The 17424-nt window shown below is 37.8% G+C and overlaps 1 protein-coding gene across 3 annotated transcripts; it reads right to left on the bottom strand.

The window, feature by feature from the left end:
* Positions 1–1165: 1165 nt before the first annotated feature.
* On the bottom strand, positions 1166–17417 carry LOC124154294 (RCC1-like G exchanging factor-like protein). 3 transcript variants are annotated; one of them, XM_046527919.1, is made up of 9 exons: positions 17326–17417; positions 17073–17238; positions 16745–16914; positions 14705–14804; positions 13895–14210; positions 11800–11972; positions 7942–8103; positions 6165–6424; positions 1166–2197 (listed from the first exon to the last, which is right to left on the bottom strand). In XM_046527919.1, exons 2-9 carry the CDS (start codon positions 17215–17217, stop codon positions 2120–2122), a joined length of 1404 nt encoding a protein of 467 aa, XP_046383875.1. In that variant the 5' UTR covers positions 17218–17238; positions 17326–17417; the 3' UTR covers positions 1166–2119. The 3 variants fall into 3 exon arrangements, with proteins under 3 accessions (XP_046383875.1, XP_046383876.1, XP_046383877.1); XM_046527920.1 differs by having other exon boundaries at positions 17073–17232; XM_046527921.1 differs by lacking the exon at positions 17326–17417 and having other exon boundaries at positions 16745–16901; positions 17073–17164.
* Positions 17418–17424: the final 7 nt, after the last annotated feature.

The following is a 17424-nucleotide window of genomic DNA, read 5'->3' as shown; positions in this document are numbered from 1 at the left end:
GACTTCCGAGTCTCTTTTTTGCCTTTCAATACTATTCACAGTTCGTAGGATCCCCAATTATAAAACCACACACAGGAAGTACACTCGATGAGAATTTCAGCATACTGCCTGAACGAACACCACACAGCATGAATGACTCTGGTGGACTGGGTGGACTGAAGCTCGTGGTTCAGAAGCTCCCTCAAGAGACGAGAAAATATCTCGAAGGGGCCCTGGTATACGCTGACTGTTTAGATGGAATCTTATCTTCGTTGATTACTGTCCAGAAAAAAAAATAAAAAATAAATGCAGAGCGAAGCACATGGCCCCTTCGCTTAGGACTAACGAGGCGGACCAAACACATTTGGGGCTCGAGGTGACGACAAACAAGGAGAAGACGGAGAGCTTAGAAGATACCGTATCTCAAGCTAAAGGAGCTGACCCTTCTAGACATCTCCCGAGCAGAATAGGCGGAAGTTTTCATGATAGAACAGCTGAAAGAAGGCGATGAGTTTTTGGACCGAAGTCGTCAAGGCGCTGGTTTAAAACGGAATTTTATCGAAGCATTTTTTTTTAATCTTGAAGGCATAAAACCACTATGAATATTTTATTGGAAAGGAAAAACATTCCTTCAAAAGATAGAGGAATTAGTTTTAATTTAACATACAATATCTGGCGGAGAAAAAATATTATAAACAGTAGGTCAGGAAGCGTACTGGGTACGCATGACGGCGGCATACGAAATTTAAAGGGCGCGTACTGGGTACGCATGACGGCGTTGAGGGGTTAAGGATGCCATGATTTTAATCATCTTCACTCAAAAGAAGATATTCTGAAAACCATGGATCATGTGCTTTGCTTTTGGGAATGGTACGGTTTTATCGATTCCTCATTTTTCCACCGATCTTAACCAAATTTAGGATTTATGACTTATTTAACATTATAAACAATCTTAGGCATGGAAAAAAGCTGTAGCATAACTATTTAATTATGATAAATATGGTACATATCTTGATTAGGAAGTGGTTACTTTTACGAGGAGGATACTCCACTTTCTGACCTTTCTCAATATCCTAGGATCTAACACACGACACTGGCAGAATTCTCAATGGGGACATAGGTTGAATTATGGCATGCCAAATTTGGATGGTTGAAAACCAAAGAAGTGTAAAAATAAATCCGAAAAGTTTCAACAACTTCAATTTATTACTTAGTACTAAAAGTATTGAATAACATAAATATATGTATTTTCTTCAGCAAAAATAACGTTCTATACTGCAGAATCATTAAGTAAAATACCTAGGTATAAACAGAAACAGATTTTGCTATAACAGAATCATTAAGCCAATATAAGAAAGAAAGCCATGACCATGATCATTTTGATCTACATAATAAATAAATTGCTCGCGCATCATCATAAAAAAGCCTACAGAAACACTTTCAAAAGGATTCAATCATTGAATAAATCAGGAAAATAAAAATGGAACCATAAAAGGCAGATATATTGAATGCAAATGAAAGTTCCATGGCAAACACATTTCAACCTTGAGTTTTACAGCCTTAGAAGATGTCAAATACCAATACATTTTGCATTCAACATGGATGTCAATTGATAAAAATTCAAGGTTAACTTAAAAGTCGTCAATGTTTCTTCCCCTCCGCCTGGTACCTCTTCAAACTAGTCCTGAATAGGCCCCCAACAGGGGGGAAAAAAAGTTGATGACTCTTAAGACCAAGTTAACTCAAGGGTTATATCAATTGACAGCATATGGACCACGAAAGTTTTAAAAACTTAATTCAAAATAGATTTTGCAAGGCAGAAAAATCTTATCACACCATGATCGTAATTGATTCTCAGGCTGCTTGCACTGCTACCATCACATTTAACATATTTTGATAACATCACACACAAATAGAACTAGTTAAAGCAATCAAGTATGTAATTACTGATCACTGACTGACTTTTACAGTGTATGCATGTAAAAACATAAAAAATTGATTTTTACCCTTGAAAAGCACAGTCATTTAAATGAACTTGAGTAATACTACCTAACTCTTCTATTAGGGGCAATAAGAAATAACAGTACATTTAAAAGAACTCTCAAGTTTAACTCTTGGAACATCCTGTACTATGACAAAGCTATACGAATGGTTTACACAGCGCAAGGAGATGATCAACACCACAGCTTACTTTCACAACCTCAGCACCCACAGCAACCTGAGAAAGATAGCAATACTTTTAATATAAAAAATCTTGATCATAACATCATCCAAAGCAGCAATCAATATCCCAACAAAATCCAGACAACATTGTTGGAGTTAACATACGACATACATGCAACATTCATTTAATCCAATTAACGTTGAATTGATATCTGTCGAGTATTCAAAGAACCTGCCAAGAATGTTGCAGCGATATACAACGGTGGACATGCAGGTCTATATTACAAAATCTCTTAGTTATCTTCAAAACATCTAATCAGTAAATGATGGATACGCTTATTAAGGTTTTTGGAAATACCCAGACGCAGACTAAACATTTGTGCTCTCCAATTCTATACAGAACATATCGATGGCTGAGTTCTAACAAAACGCATCTAAAAAATAGCAACTTTCAGGAGAGCAAAAGTAACGATTTATATTTTTAATTGCACACTGAAATTAAAAACCAAAAATTCATAGAACTGAAAAAGAAGCATACATGTGCAAACAATGAGTTTTTTAATGTCATTAAACTTTGCTTACGATACCTGTCTCAAACCACCCCAATTTTGAGATTCGTGTTGTTAGAACTCAGCCATCGATATGCCCTGTGGATACTCTTTGGAATTCAACTTGTATAACTATGTAATATTATTTTTACAACTTATGATGGATTTTACAAATAGGATATCTAGGTAACGTTGTAAAAATATCCGTTGCGTAATAAAAACATGTTTTGGATATACGTATCAACATTGTTAGAATATCCGATGGGTATCGTCTGCTGCTTGGGATTAAATCCACAAGTATATCAAATCATGTGTAAATTACTAAGAATTAAGAAAACAGAAAACAGTGAGATTATTCAGACTTAATCCACAATTAAAATTATTTCATTGTGACAAGTAGGCACTGTGAAGAGATGAAATTCTTTCAATTATACAAAATGCAAAAGTTATCACCAAAATGTCTTTACTAGCTAGGTACATATATTTTTACTTTCAATGAATATACAGCAATTTTTTTAATCAACTATATTCTCAAACTATCCCGTGAATATGAGTAAGAATATATAATGCATTAAAAAAGAGACTTTTTACCATGAATTACACCATAGAACTGTCGGCAATAGGGTGGTTTCCTATTATTTTTTTATTGCCTAAATCGAAAGATTATTACTCCTGGAGTACGTATTTCAAGCTTTTAGATTTTTAAATGACGATATCTATTTTTCGCGATTAAATGAAAAGTGAAAAATTTCAAGCGCGCAAAACGCAACGTAAGTAGGAATGATGGGAAAAAGTCTGTGCGACGCATTTCTGGTTCCCCCTCCCGCCTTGTTAGGTGACCTTGATCGAGGCTCTGAGCGCTGATAGGATGCAGGATGCTAGCGGGTAGCTGAGTACCTTGCTGGCTGGTAGTGCTTGGCTTAAAAAAGGTTTATTAATACCTTATCAAACGAAGAAAACTTTCCGACCTTAGCCAGTTTTAATAGGTGATTATTAAGACATGTTTCCCTGAGCTCTGTGCCTCATGCATGCATTGGTAACCTCAGACGATGTATAACTCCTATCCTCTCGTGTAGAAACTAGGTCCCTGTGACGTCACGTGGAGTGGAATCGCATGGGTGCCAATCTGGCCTTTTTCAAATGAGGATAAAATTTGACCCTTGCCATTCGTCTAAACCGGTATTTCAAAAACCAAATAATTTGTGTACAGTGGAACTTGGTTAGTACGTTCCTCCTTAGTACGTTTTCCTCCTTAGTACGGCGATTTCCCTCGGTCCCGGTACAATCCGAACAAAATACAGGTAAAAGAATTTGGTTAGTACGTTTGAAAAAATTGCGCTTTCCTGGTTAGTACGCTCAATTGCTTGCTATGACGCAACCCGCAATTCGTTCTCTAGTGTCTTCTTAAGGGTCGCAAACGTCTGAATTCATGATTTAATTTATTATTATTAGCCATTAACATTCTTCCATTCATTCCACATCTCTTTCTTCTACCGTAATTTATCCAAATGCATTTCTGAATTCTTGTGACGTGCTGAATAATAAAATGCGGCCATTTTTCGGGAATGTCTGACTATGAAAAACTACAGCCAATAAGAAGCCCCAATTTTCCCCACCCCGAGCTCCTCACCTTTTGTTGCCTTTGGAGCGCTTGGGAGTGCCCACTGCTGCGCACGAAGTTCGAGTGGGAAATTGTTGCTATTGCACGAGTTATCATGATGAAGAAATGAGTCTTAACGGTATTAGACAATTCCCACATTATCTAAAGCAGTACTGCTCCATAAACTCGACGTCGTGCGTATTTACTTGACTACTGTTGCAGGAGCAGACGATCCTCTGGATCTCCACGAGAAGCTTAGTTTAAAAATACTTGATCTCGGAACGAAAGCAGACGACATTAGACAAATTTTGAATGTAAATTTCAACTGTTTAATATAAAATTTTCTTGTAATTACGTCGTAATCTAATAATCTTGCGTGTCATCAGTCGATATATCGATCGATTTTACAATCGAAATGGTATCATTCCAGAAGCGAATGTCTACGGCTGTTGCCGTAATTTGAAAGTCAATATAATTTTGCCCAATTTTTATGATGTTTAAAAAACCAGTTGACCTACTCCGGGTTGTTGTTATATTCTCCGAGTACGCTGTGAGAAAGAAAAATGACTTGTCTTCGCTTGTCTGAGCTTCACTCGTCCTCGTTCGGTAAATATATATAAATCACGGGAGATAGACGCCGTAATCATGAAATCGTCTCCGGGATGTCCATGAAAAATTGCGATTTTTATTCAGAAAAGGGTTTGTTTTTCATGGTAGCGCTCATTTTCTTGATTTTAAATGTGAAAAGAGTTCAGGTAGGCGATCCTATGAGAACTACCGATAGTAATTGTAATTATGACGACTTTTCCACAGATTGCAATAACCCGGACTGCTATTATTTACTTTCCTCGTTAGTACGTTTTCCTGGTACGTACGTTCATTTTTCGTGGTCCCTTCAGAAACGTACTAACCAAGTTCCACTGTATTATGAATACACTAATGGTGGGTAACGAATCGCAATCAATGCCTTTCGTTTTCTTTGATGAAGGAAACTACCCTATTGTGTGAAAGGACTGACTAGCCAAAAGACCCCTCAATATATTTTAGGTAATTTTGATGCTATAAAACGTCTTAATATACTTGTCTTCAATACTTGAATAGCCCTTTATTTACTATAGTATTATCTTATAGCAGACTCCCGATTATCCGGCTGCGGTATGACAGAGTTGTGGATTATCCGTGCACGATTTTCACACTCGCTCAGCATTTTCCGCAACCTTTATAAACAATAAAATCGGATGCAAAATCACTGGAATTACTGCATTTGAATGCTAGGATTCACTGGGCTTATTATTCCCATTACAATTCCTCCTTCCTAAAACGGAACAGCACTAGCTACATTCACGGGAGCTCCGTATTCCTGCTTTCCAAGCCTCGCAGTGCGCGATCGCGCTCCGTGATCACGGATACACGTTTGCATCTCGCAACTTGTGCGAGATGCGGCTACATGGCGTGGTGCCTAATAGTGTTGTTTCCGACTTCTCGCAGTGGTTTTGAAGCATTCATACAAACCACTTTTCTGTATCCGTGATCACGCAGTCGCCGATGCGTGGTTTTCGAAGCCAGTTCTTACATGGAGCCGTAATAATACGGGTACAACCTTGTTATCGCCGCTAAATAGATCGCAGACTAGTGAAGAAAGCTCTCAATAAGCCCGGAAAGCACACTAAAATAACAGAATAACTGCATTAACAATTATATATTGTTTGTTTTATGTAAATTTTAACATTACAAGACATTAAAGTGAAAGTTTGGGTTATCCATGTTTTCCAATTATTCGTGCCGTCTCTCCCCATCATTAGCCTATATAATCGGGAGTGTGCCGTAGTTAACAGCAAAAAATTAGACAGCTAAAATTATGGTTTTGAATTCACCTTCATGGGAAAAGATTGGTCTTTGGTATGGCCCAGACCCAAGCAACCAAGAGAATTATGGCCCCAGGAATACATATCTCCATTGGCTAATACGGCAACTGAATACGAGAGACCAGCTGCAACCTTGGTGACTCTAGGCTGCTCTTGAAACACCCCAGCACCAAAAAGTGTGGGTGGGACTTGCACTGGCTCCTTGGCATGGTCAGCAGATGGGCCTAGTCCTAACAGTCCATAACCCCAAACAAACACTTCCCCAGAATCTGTAATAATAAAGAGTAAGTAATAGAGATTTGAATAGATATCCCTTAATTCATAACACAAGCAAAGACTGATTTCGCAATGGAAAATTTACTTTAAGCTTTAAAAATTGTTCACATTGACTAAAGAAAATATTTTATCAACTATTTAAAAATCACACAAGGCTCCAGCAAAAAAAGGTGGGTTCCATGTAAAGAGATCATACCTTTTGGTGATTATGTATATTGAAGGGGCAAATGTTGAGCCCTTATCACTCAAACATTTGAGGGGAAATTGCCAACCTCCATTCGCCAAAACCACTATTTCATAGTTGGATCAGTAGAAAAAACGGGTTAGAAATTTTTTAATTACATTCATGATTAACAAGTAATAAAGGGAGAAGCAAGAAAGAAATTATCAGCAGAATTGCCCCGGCAAAGAGAGCATTCCACCAAAAGAGAGACCTGCTTACAGCGGGAAACTTAAATATGGAAGTAAAGAAACAATTTATAAGAACCTACATCTGGAGTATGCTCCTATACGGAAGTGAGGCATGGACAATGACTGCAGCGGAGAAAGCAAGGATAGAGGCCTTTGAAATGTGGTGCTACAGAAGAATGATGAAAATCAAATGGATCGACCGAGTTAGTAACGAGGAAGTCCTAAGAAGGGTAGGAGAGAAGAGAAGCCTCATGAAAACCTTAATAAGAAGATGGAACAACCTTAAAGGCCACATCTTGAGACATGATGGCCTGATGAAGACAATCGTCGAAGGACAAGTGGAAGGCAAGAATGGAAAAGGAAGACCTCGAACAAAATATATGGAACAAGTAAAGAAAGATGTGAAAGAGATGAAATACGTAGGTGTGAAAAGATTAGCTGATAGGAGAACTGAGTGGAGAGCTGCGTCAAACCAATCCTAGGATTGTTGACCAGTGATGATGATGAAAGGGCTTAATCACTTAAAACATGGAAATTAGCAGCGTATGGTCCTTCATTACCAAACCTTTGGATTTGGGTTCAGGTTACCGCCAATCTAAGAATGACTTTTTGTATACTTACCTATTTCAATGAGAGCACATTGAATGAAAGAAACTCCAAGTGTAACCTTGCTCATTGAACATAAGCAATGCTTACTTGCTTAAGGCACTATCTCTCTCATTTTAGCCTCACTAAGAGAAACCTGGGTCCTTGAATTGGCTAAAGTCAATAAAGCAGCGGAGACAATAGGGACAATGACAGCAGTGGAGAAAGCAAGGATAGAGAAAAAATCCAAATACATATACATATAACTTAATGTCAAGTTTTGCTATGAGTCACAAGATTTTGTACGCACACCTCAGATTGGGATACATCCCCTCAAAATTGATAATTAGATGAAGATTTTATTAACCATCACAAGATTTCTCTCTTAATCAGAGCTCTTTTAAAGTACAAATTGACTGGACAAATAATTCATTATGAAACATAACAACAATGCATAAAGACACTGCATACAATGCTTAAAGATACTGATATAAAAAGAGGATATGATACAAACCATTAGTCAAAAGGCAAAAAGATCCACCAGCAGCAACATCTTTCACACGCCCCACTTTGGAAGGAAATTTCAATTGCGTTGGAGTAGACAACTGAGGAGTTGGATTATGGGTTATCAGTTGCCCATATTCATTGTTTCCCCAACCAACCACTTCACCATCCTCTGAAATATACAAAGTTATAAAATAAAAATTATGTATAATTGTGTAGATCTAGAACAAAAATTATAAGTGTGAGAATTAAGTTTTCTGAAAAAAGAAATGACAATATGGCATCATACATTCATAAATTTAACTTTGCCATACATACCATATAAGCGTGTGTAACAGGCGCACACGTGTAAGAGGCGCACCCCTATTTTGAGCATCGAAGCTATAAAGAAAATAAATTTACGGCATTTTTTTATCCTATTGTGCGGTGTTGCAGACGTATGCCTGGAATTTCGACAGTTGTCAAAATTTCCTCTTTCAATGCTAATTGAAAGAGAAAATTTTGATAACTGCGGTGGTAATAGCGGCATAAGAGGGAGTAGAAAGAGTTCCAACCCTCTCTTCCCATACGCCGTTGCTCTACAATGCTCGTCCTACTCACGAACAATTTTGTTTAGAAGCTCTCGCACGAGTATTGCAATAGAATTGCAGCCGTGGAAAATTTTAAGTCAAAACACGACAGTCACATAGCATGAGCCTTCCCAAGAGATTGGACAACAAACAGGGCAATCTCAGCGCCGTAGGATAATAACCACGTCGTAGATTTAACGGAGCTCCACTCGGCCCTCCATCAGCTGATGCCTCTGCCGTTTGTTTTCCTTTCCGAGACCCAACAGGAAAATAAGAAAATATAAAGTATCAAAAAAATTTCAGGGAACAATGGAAACGTGTTTCATCCCTACCCCATCTCACCAACTAACCTATTTCGGCCTACCAGGTTCAATTCTCCTAGTTTCTGGAGGCCAAATACTAGTAGAGTCACCTACTGAGCTCGAAGATATCTCGATATCTTTCAGCAATTGTATGACGTGCACGAGGTTCTAAAACGAATGGGACCTAACGCAACGTATATCTGACAGCATTTAAGTTTTTTGAACTCTAATTGATTGACACAAAGATTTAAAGTTAAAACAAGGCTACTAATATTCAACATAGTCCAACAGCACAATTTCGGAAGAAACAAGCATAGCATAAGCGTACTCAAACAAGACGAGATGGACTGGAAACTTCAGGACGCGCAAACTACGTATATCACATTGCTGCACCCTCGCCGCTTCGCTTTCAAGGCAACGACGTCAAATGCAAGATCGGACGTGGTTTCCCTTACTCCTTCGCTCATAGCGGCTCATAGCCTCATAGCTTGAAATACGGATACACTCCTTCCCCTCGAGCTCTCCTTCAGCGCTCTTCACTTATAAGTATTTCCGATTGCTTCTATCCACCATTTAGTCCAACAATGAACACACTCGTTCAAATTTTTTAAACTGCAGGTTTTGACACCAATATAATTTTCAGTTGCAAAAATCCTCATATAAGCGTCTGAAGGTAATTTTTGAAAAATCATGTGCTCAGCGTAATGGAAATTTCTCGGCAAGACAGATGTTGACTATTAACCAGGCATGTCCTTCAAAACTATGCGTTTCTCTACGTTTGATAAGCGATTACTATACGCAGTATAAATGCTGCAGAATGCCCATTCGTGGCAGTAAATTTATCTCGCGCTCTGGAGCGAATCACCCCGCAGGATCTTTTCCAAGTTCTCCTCTGGGGTACCGACGTGACGGCGCTATGCTTACAATAAATGCAAACACGAGCATTTAACAAAAACGTCACTAAGGGAGAAACTCCCCTACCTGCTGCTTGATTTTGACCCAGGGTTTCAAATGACTGACTCACGCTGAAAACCAAGGCCACTCAGTTCCCTTTGGACTTGCGGCCGGCGAAGGGGAGGGGGGGAAGATAAGAAGTTTGTGTAAGAGGCGCACCCCCCTTTTTGGCTTCAATTTCAGGTGAAAAAGGTGCGCCTCTTACACGCGCTTATACGGTAATTTCTAGTTAATCAATAAATTCTGAAAACTTAAAATGCTTCAAGAGTTCTTTAATGATTTAACATGCACTACTATACGTAAACTTAAGCTTCTTAAAAGAGCACATTTTTGTAAACACTCTAATTCCTTGAGCTATTATTTAACTTCAAGAGAGGAAAGTTCCTATTCTGGCAAAGTCAATTACTTGTATACCTATTTTGAGTGGACCAAAATAAAAGAATTGCACTTAATAGTTATAAAAGTCATCTAGTCCTCATATTCATGGGGGAAGGAGGGAGTTTTAAGAAGAAACCTATTTTTGAAACAAACTTTTCTTAAAAAAGGCAACAAAAGACCTCAACTTAATGCAATTCAATGCTGAAAAATACATACATAAAAGCATAATTCATACAGCAAAAGTTTTTGTAAAGATCTGAGTGAAAGGAGAGATTAAGCCATAAGCAAACAAATTTCCCCATTATATACCAAGCACAAAGGCAGAGAACAATGGCTATCTCCACCATACAAGGATGTTTCATTCTTACTCAACTGCAAGTATTTTGTACTTTCTCATGACATAGTTCTCGTTAAAAACTTATGCCATCATCTTGAAAAATTTTCAGGGTGTTTACAATAAACCTTAGTCAATATAGTATGTCTGTATCTCAAATATCAAAGTTTTACCTCACGGAAACTACTAAGGTAAAATATATAAAATTCATGTTATAAATACCTTCACATTTTGAAAATGATCTACTGATCGTGATTCAACCCAAATGTTGATTAGGATAGGTTAGTGTAGAGCTCACAACTGAGCCACTGAGAACTGAGCCACAGGCATGAGAATTTCACACATTCAGTCCCATTCCCTGAGCCACCGAGATCTTTGCAGATTAATGCTTTGGGTGACTGAAGACTTCACCCCAAAAATTTGAAACCAGATCCCTTCAATTAGCAGCCCCAAGCCCTACCCATTGGGATACCCAGATATATAGCATACTCCATATACATATCCTCAGAATTTTCAATACCATAGCATAAGTTTTTAAAAAGTAATAAGTCTAGAAAATGACAAGTTGGGTGAGAGAGAGTGTCCTCTTAAATTCATTGGTTTCCAAACAATTTTTACATGGAACCTCTAATTACAGCTAAAGATGCCTTCAATTCATTACAAAAGAAATGAATAGATAACATATTAAATGGATTGAGAAAAAACACTTAACAACATCCAAAGGTGACCTTGGTAAATATATATGTACGTAATTAATAATAAAAAGTATCTAGAATTACCTACAAAAATTTGACTAAGATTCAAAATTGTCTCACGACCCACAACCACCAAACTGTTGTATGTACATGGGTGTATTTAGGGGGACGGCACGTGCCCCCTCTAGATGCTTACAATGTAGACAACATTTTTAATACGGTTATCATTACATTCGTTTTGTTTTGTGCATTATTGAGCCTCAATATTTTAATATCATATTAATTACTTTCATAATAAAATTAAGAGAATACTTCGTACAGTAATTTTTATATGTTGTTTGTAATCTCAAATATGAGAAGATCTTTTGTCTGTCAGACAAAAGATCTTTTGATCAAAGATCTTTTGTCTGTTTTGTCTTCCCCCCTCACCTCCCCCCCAGAAAAAAATTCTGGACCCGCCCTTGTGTATAAACAACAGTAACTTTACACTAAAATGCTCTGCCCAAATTTATAATGCTGACTAACAATATATGAGGGGGCAAAAAAACAAATATGCTGCAAAGGGGCATTCAAAAATTCATTACAACCAAAATTACACAAGACAAAATTAAACAAATCCACAAATAAAAAACTTACCAGAAAGGGCAAGGATAGTGTCAGCTGAAGAGGATATCTTTATGATTCTTTTACCCTGGAGATCACCCACGGCTTTCTTTAATTTCCATGATGACTGTGTGTCACCTTGTCCCATCTGCCCATCAGCTCCCCAGCCACATGCCCATACCTCACCCTGATCACTAAGGAACAGGCTGTTTCAACGCCATGGGAAGAACACCCAAATGGAGAGAAATGTATACATAATTAAATTATGTTCGAAAGAAAAGATGTACCAAATACATACACAACAGAAAAATGACAATGTATGGATGCATCAACTCTGAATCTATTGGTACTCATAAAAAAATAATTAAAACAAAGGAAAAATCATTTAAATTTATTTAAAATGTTCATTGCAGTGTGACCCACTCGTGGGTCACGGAGTGTGAAATGGATATATATTCAGGGTGTTACACGACTCCACTTCCGGACGTTGCTTTGGAATGGAGTTTGAATACACAAGTTGAAAAAAATGGGACAGGAGCCACCTGGATGGTTCTCCCAGGTGGCATTGTCTACCACTGGACTCAGTTTAATGCCCAGGTTGCAAAGGCCAAGAAATTAGCAGTATCAGGCAGGGCCGGAACTAGGAGTTTTGTCAGGGGGGCAAAGATCAGTTCGCTGCCTCCCTTCCCTTATCCCCTCTCTCTCCCCCTCCCCCACCACTAAAATATAATACATCCATCAATAAAGTATCATCTAGAAAGCAATTTTTTTGAGGTGCGGTACTTTAGTTAACATACCATATGTTTGTTATTACGAATTTTTATTAATATTATCGTTTAGTAATTTATAAATAAATAACTATTGCTAATTTTTTTAATTATAAAAATTAAATAAATCCATAAATAAACTTTTCAAATTTTGCCGCTCCCTGAAATCTCCACCCGGGTCATGTGCCCTCTCTACCCCACCCTTGTTCCAGGCCTGGTGCCAGGTACCAGCAGTGCCGCACACTTATAGCATTCTATTGGTAGGGTATCACAATTTAAGGGGCTCTAGTGTATTCCCTAACTGCAGTAGCTGCCTTATGTTCCTTCATTTCCCCTCCATCTGCTCCCATAAGCAGGAGACATCCTAGCATGGTGCACCCCCCAGGCTAGAATGAACCAAATTGTGACCCACTGGAAAGACACCACAGTCTGAAGCACAAAAAAGGAAGACTCAGCTCTTGCTCTAAGAGCTGAGTCTTCCTTTTTTGCAGCTCTTGTCAGACCTTTGTGCCCCCCAGAAAAAAATCATGGATCCACACTTGCTCCATAGGAAACATGTTAAAATAGGGAGCATATTTAGATCAGATAAGATCATCAAAATAATTGTTTGCCAATGTTTCAGAATTTAATGTATTCTGTCATCAGAGCTTGGAATTTTTTGTAAAAGGGTGCTCCATAATTACTAATACTAATTAAGACAGCACCTGCTATAGCCAAACCAAATTAAATAAAAATTCACATTGAAGAACAACATCATTATTTGCATTCATGGGTGTACCCAGTGGAGGGAAGGTGACCGCCCCCACCCTAGAATCAGGTACATATAGCCCAAATTGTAATTTTTTAACATATTTTCTTTACTTCCAAGAAAAGGGTATAACATAAAATACAGCATATAATTAAAATAAAAAATATTTTTCAGAGAAAATAATTTTTAAACTAATAAATTGCTTTCATAATTTTTTTGAAATTTTGGTTTCATACCCATTTTTGTGTTTAACGACCACCTCTAGTTTTGATCCTGGATACACCCTTGTTTGCATTTACTAGAAATTGACAATGCATGTCATGATGATGTGTAAGGTGAGACATGGGAGACTTTAATTTCATAAACTGAACTCCATGATGGAGTATTTCCGCCAAAAGATGCTTGAGAATGTTCATTCTATATCACTCAATGTGTCAAAGACACAAGATAGAAATTCGTGCGTAGGTTGGTTTCCACGGCGTTGCTCACAATGACTGCTGATTTTCGGGTTCTCCAGCCGCGTCTGTCGTTCATGGTTGACAGATAAACAACAGATGCAGCTGGAGAACCCGAAAATCAGCAGTCATCGACACAAAATAGAATAAAAAATTACCTATGATCCTGACCACATTCCACAGAGAGGAATTTAGATCCATCTGGTGCTTTGGAAATGCAATGGGGTAAGTACAATGAATGTGGTTCTTTCGCAGCACTTGATGGATGACCACATTGACCATAGTGATTGGATCCAAATGAGTAAACACAACCAGATGCCATAAGAACTAAAAGGTGAGCCCGACCAGCAGCTAGACCAGCAACACGATCTGATTTCTGTCCTCCCTTACTGGAATGTACTGGAGGAAATCGGCTGATTGGCACAGGTGCCAAGAGAAGACCAAGGGGATGGCCACGGCGTACAGCATGATAGCCTATAGCAGACAAAATACAAATGAAAATGTATGACACAAGATTTTATGGACCAGTCATTATTGGATCAGTAAGAAAAATGAGTCTATCCATCAATTTCTACAAGAGAAAAAAGCAATTTCATCTATACTTCCAATTGCAGACCAACCAATTTTGGAAACTTTATTTCATTCATATTTCAATGGCCTTTCAGGTACTCATTTATAACCTTTATTTTAACTGAGCCCATTTTATTTTGTATTCTATTGTTAATTTTTATTATATCATTATTTTTTATTATAACCATGTCAATTTCGTTTAAATTTAGCTGAAAAATGCCATGTAAATTTTTAGAATTGAAACTGGAAATTTTGATACTTGTCAAAAGTACAGGCATAGGTCTGCAACACCGTGCGATAGGGTAAAGAAAAATGCTGCAAAATTTTTTTCTTTAGCTCCGATGCTCAAAATAGGGGTGCATCTCTTACACAAGTTTATACGGTATATATAGGCATACCTATCTGGGAATCTGTGTTGATGCCAGTGCCAAATAGTTGGTGCTCTTTTGAATCCACAGCGAAGGCTGAAAATCCATATCCACATGCGACATCAGTCACCTGCAAAGTGAAGTAGGTAAATAAACAATGAAGTAATACCTATTATTGGCTCCTGGGAGAAGGCACTTACTTGGTAAGAACCCCTGTCCTGGGAGAAGGCACTTACTTACATTGGTTACTTAAACACCTCCTATACTATAACTGATACTTCAGACTACACTATGTAAAACCTCTCCATATTGGAAATAAAAGAATAAAACTATGTAAGGTTCACTTGTGTATTTAAATAGCATGACCTGGATAACGCAGCATAGCATAACGCAGCTACATCTTCACTACCTTACGAAACCCGGGTCGTGTCTATTTTAAGACACAAGTGAACCTTACATAGTTTTATTCTTTCATTTCTAACCTCATATACTGTTGGCAGGTGAGGCTAGGGGGGTGTAGGATTGCAGCCTGTTCACCATGTTGTTCTACCTCAGTTGAAGAAAAAATACATAGACTGTTATGATTGCTGACAAAAACTCTGGGGTACCCAAGATCAAAACTAGAGGGGGCAAGCCGTGGTCTTTCAAGTTGTGACATAGAAAAGGTTAAGGAAACCAAAATTTCAAGAAATTTATAACAGCGCTTTATTAGTTTTTAAAATTATTTCCTCAAAAATAAAATATTTTAATTTTAATTTCATGTTTTATACTAATATCACTTTTCTTGGATTTAAAGAAAATTTGTTCAAAGCTTTCATTTTGAACTAAATTTACTTTTGCTTCGAGGGGGGGCAGCTGCTCCCTCCTGCCCCCCACTGGATATGCCCATGCTAGCATAATTTCATAATATGAACAGTAAAACCCTCACATAGTGCAAAAATGCTGATGTATTTAATATTTACACTAAGCACTCAACGAAAATTTGAGGCATTTACAGAGCAAGTAAATCCAATTTTAATGATGCGAGTAACAAAACAATGACAACCAAATTTTTCTAGAGCTATATGCAATTGTTTAACAGGATGTGAGGAGGTGTCGCAACAGGCAATTCGTAGAGGATTTCAAGGAGTTTCTAATAATAATTCCTCCGTAAAAGTTTCTGAGAGACCTGCAAAACATGTTATGTTGATAGTTATCCAGAGGAATTGGCTAAGATTTGAAGAGGCTATGCAGAGGTTTTCAGCGATTTTTTTTGTAACGCTGGATTCAGAGGATTTCAATGAGGGTTTAAAGGCCTGGTTAACTGCTCCATTAACCTGTGCAAATTGTTTTGCGTGAACAATCTTTGTGGACCGGAATGGAACATTCATGAATGTATGAACCAAATGAGAGCAGGTTCTATTTTCTATTCATGCATTCCCACAAGTACCGTGGCTACATGGTGCATTTTCGTGTTTATTCACTCATTCATGCATTTAGGCATTAACTTGTATGCATTGTGTAACAAGATCTTAAGAAACATCTTGCAGATATTTGTTTCGTCAACTCCAGAGATTAACAATGTAATCATTTCCACTCTCAAAGGAGGTGCAAAAACTTGACATGCTCCTTCAATAAGTTTTCGAGAGAATTTCAATATAATTCCTCTTGAAAACCTGACCAAAGTCTCTTAATGCCTCACGATTTTTGTGGGTGGGTGCTGGGATGTGCCCAAGAGGGATTACTGAAAAAAATCCATTAACATTCCTCTTTCACCTCAAATGAGTCCTGGCTCTCAGTAAAAAAGGTATATGGAGGAGGCAGATTATGTCCCCACATTTCAATTGACTATCTTTTGGATATAAAAACATTTTATGAGCATGTAACAATTTCTGCATGGAGAAATCATCTATGACCAAGTAAGTCATAGTGGTAACTACTTTAGTAGCTGTTTCAACATTAAGTATCCATGAGATGATCAGTTTGTGTTAGGGTGAGGATAAGGGAGGGTAGTAAACAGAATGTTAATAGAATCAACTTGACTGCCTCTAGACAATCGTTAAAATAAATTTTATAATACAATTTCCAAACCTTGTGGGTTTCCGCAAAATGCAACCTTGAGGGGCGATGAATCATTCGTGGAGGGCTGCGCTTGCCTTTGATTTGGATTTGGTTTCCCAGTCCACCATGCTCTCCATTTCCCCAACCATACACTCGGAATGAATGTGGAGTTCTGTGTTCGCCGGGGCTGTAATCGAAAACTAATCACGTAATAAATTAAATGGTACATGTTAAATTAAAAATACTCAATAAAATAAAATGTGTTGTCCTATTTTAATCGGGACTCCTTTAAACATGCTTTGAACGTCGGAAAATGCTATCATAGACCATGTTAGTAAAAACAAAACTGACACCATACCCGGCAAACTGTTCGCTTCCTCTGGATTTACGGGATACTTCCTCTTAGAATAGTGTCTAAGGTTACGAAATAGTACACCTCTATGACACTTAATGAGGGTCTTCGTAAATTCTGACGAAATTGCGACGGTCACTGCTCCCGGCATTTGGCACGTATATTCCTGTTACTACAAATCGTAAATATCAAATTCAGGAATCAATACATACACTATGGAAATATTTTATCGGGTGAGTAAAAATCTTAAAATCCATACTTCAGTTTCACTAAACGAACAAAGGGTCACATATTCTAAGTAACTTTCCAAGTTTGGAATTTCAAAACATTGCCGAAATATCGATCTGCGAAATCAACC

Source organism: Ischnura elegans, chromosome 2, assembly GCF_921293095.1.
Source record: "Ischnura elegans chromosome 2, ioIscEleg1.1, whole genome shotgun sequence".
In the NCBI taxonomy this organism is placed as follows: Eukaryota; Metazoa; Arthropoda; class Insecta; order Odonata; family Coenagrionidae; genus Ischnura; species Ischnura elegans.
The sequence above is the reverse complement of the archived record's forward strand: the minus strand, read 5'-3'. Positions and strand labels throughout refer to the sequence as shown.

Excerpts from the sequence above, each read along its gene's own strand:
- LOC124154294 (XM_046527919.1), bottom strand. The coding sequence starts at position 17,217 with ATGCCGGGAGCAGTGACCGTCGCAATTTCGTCAGAATTTACGAAGACC. Across the intron at positions 16,915-17,072 it reads GGAAGCGAACAGTTTGCCGG|TTTTCGATTACAGCCCCGGC; the intron begins GTATGGTGTCAG and ends TTACGTGATTAG. Across the intron at positions 11,973-13,894 it reads GAATGTGGTCAGGATCATAG|CCTGTTCCTTAGTGATCAGG; the intron begins GTAATTTTTTAT and ends GCGTTGAAACAG.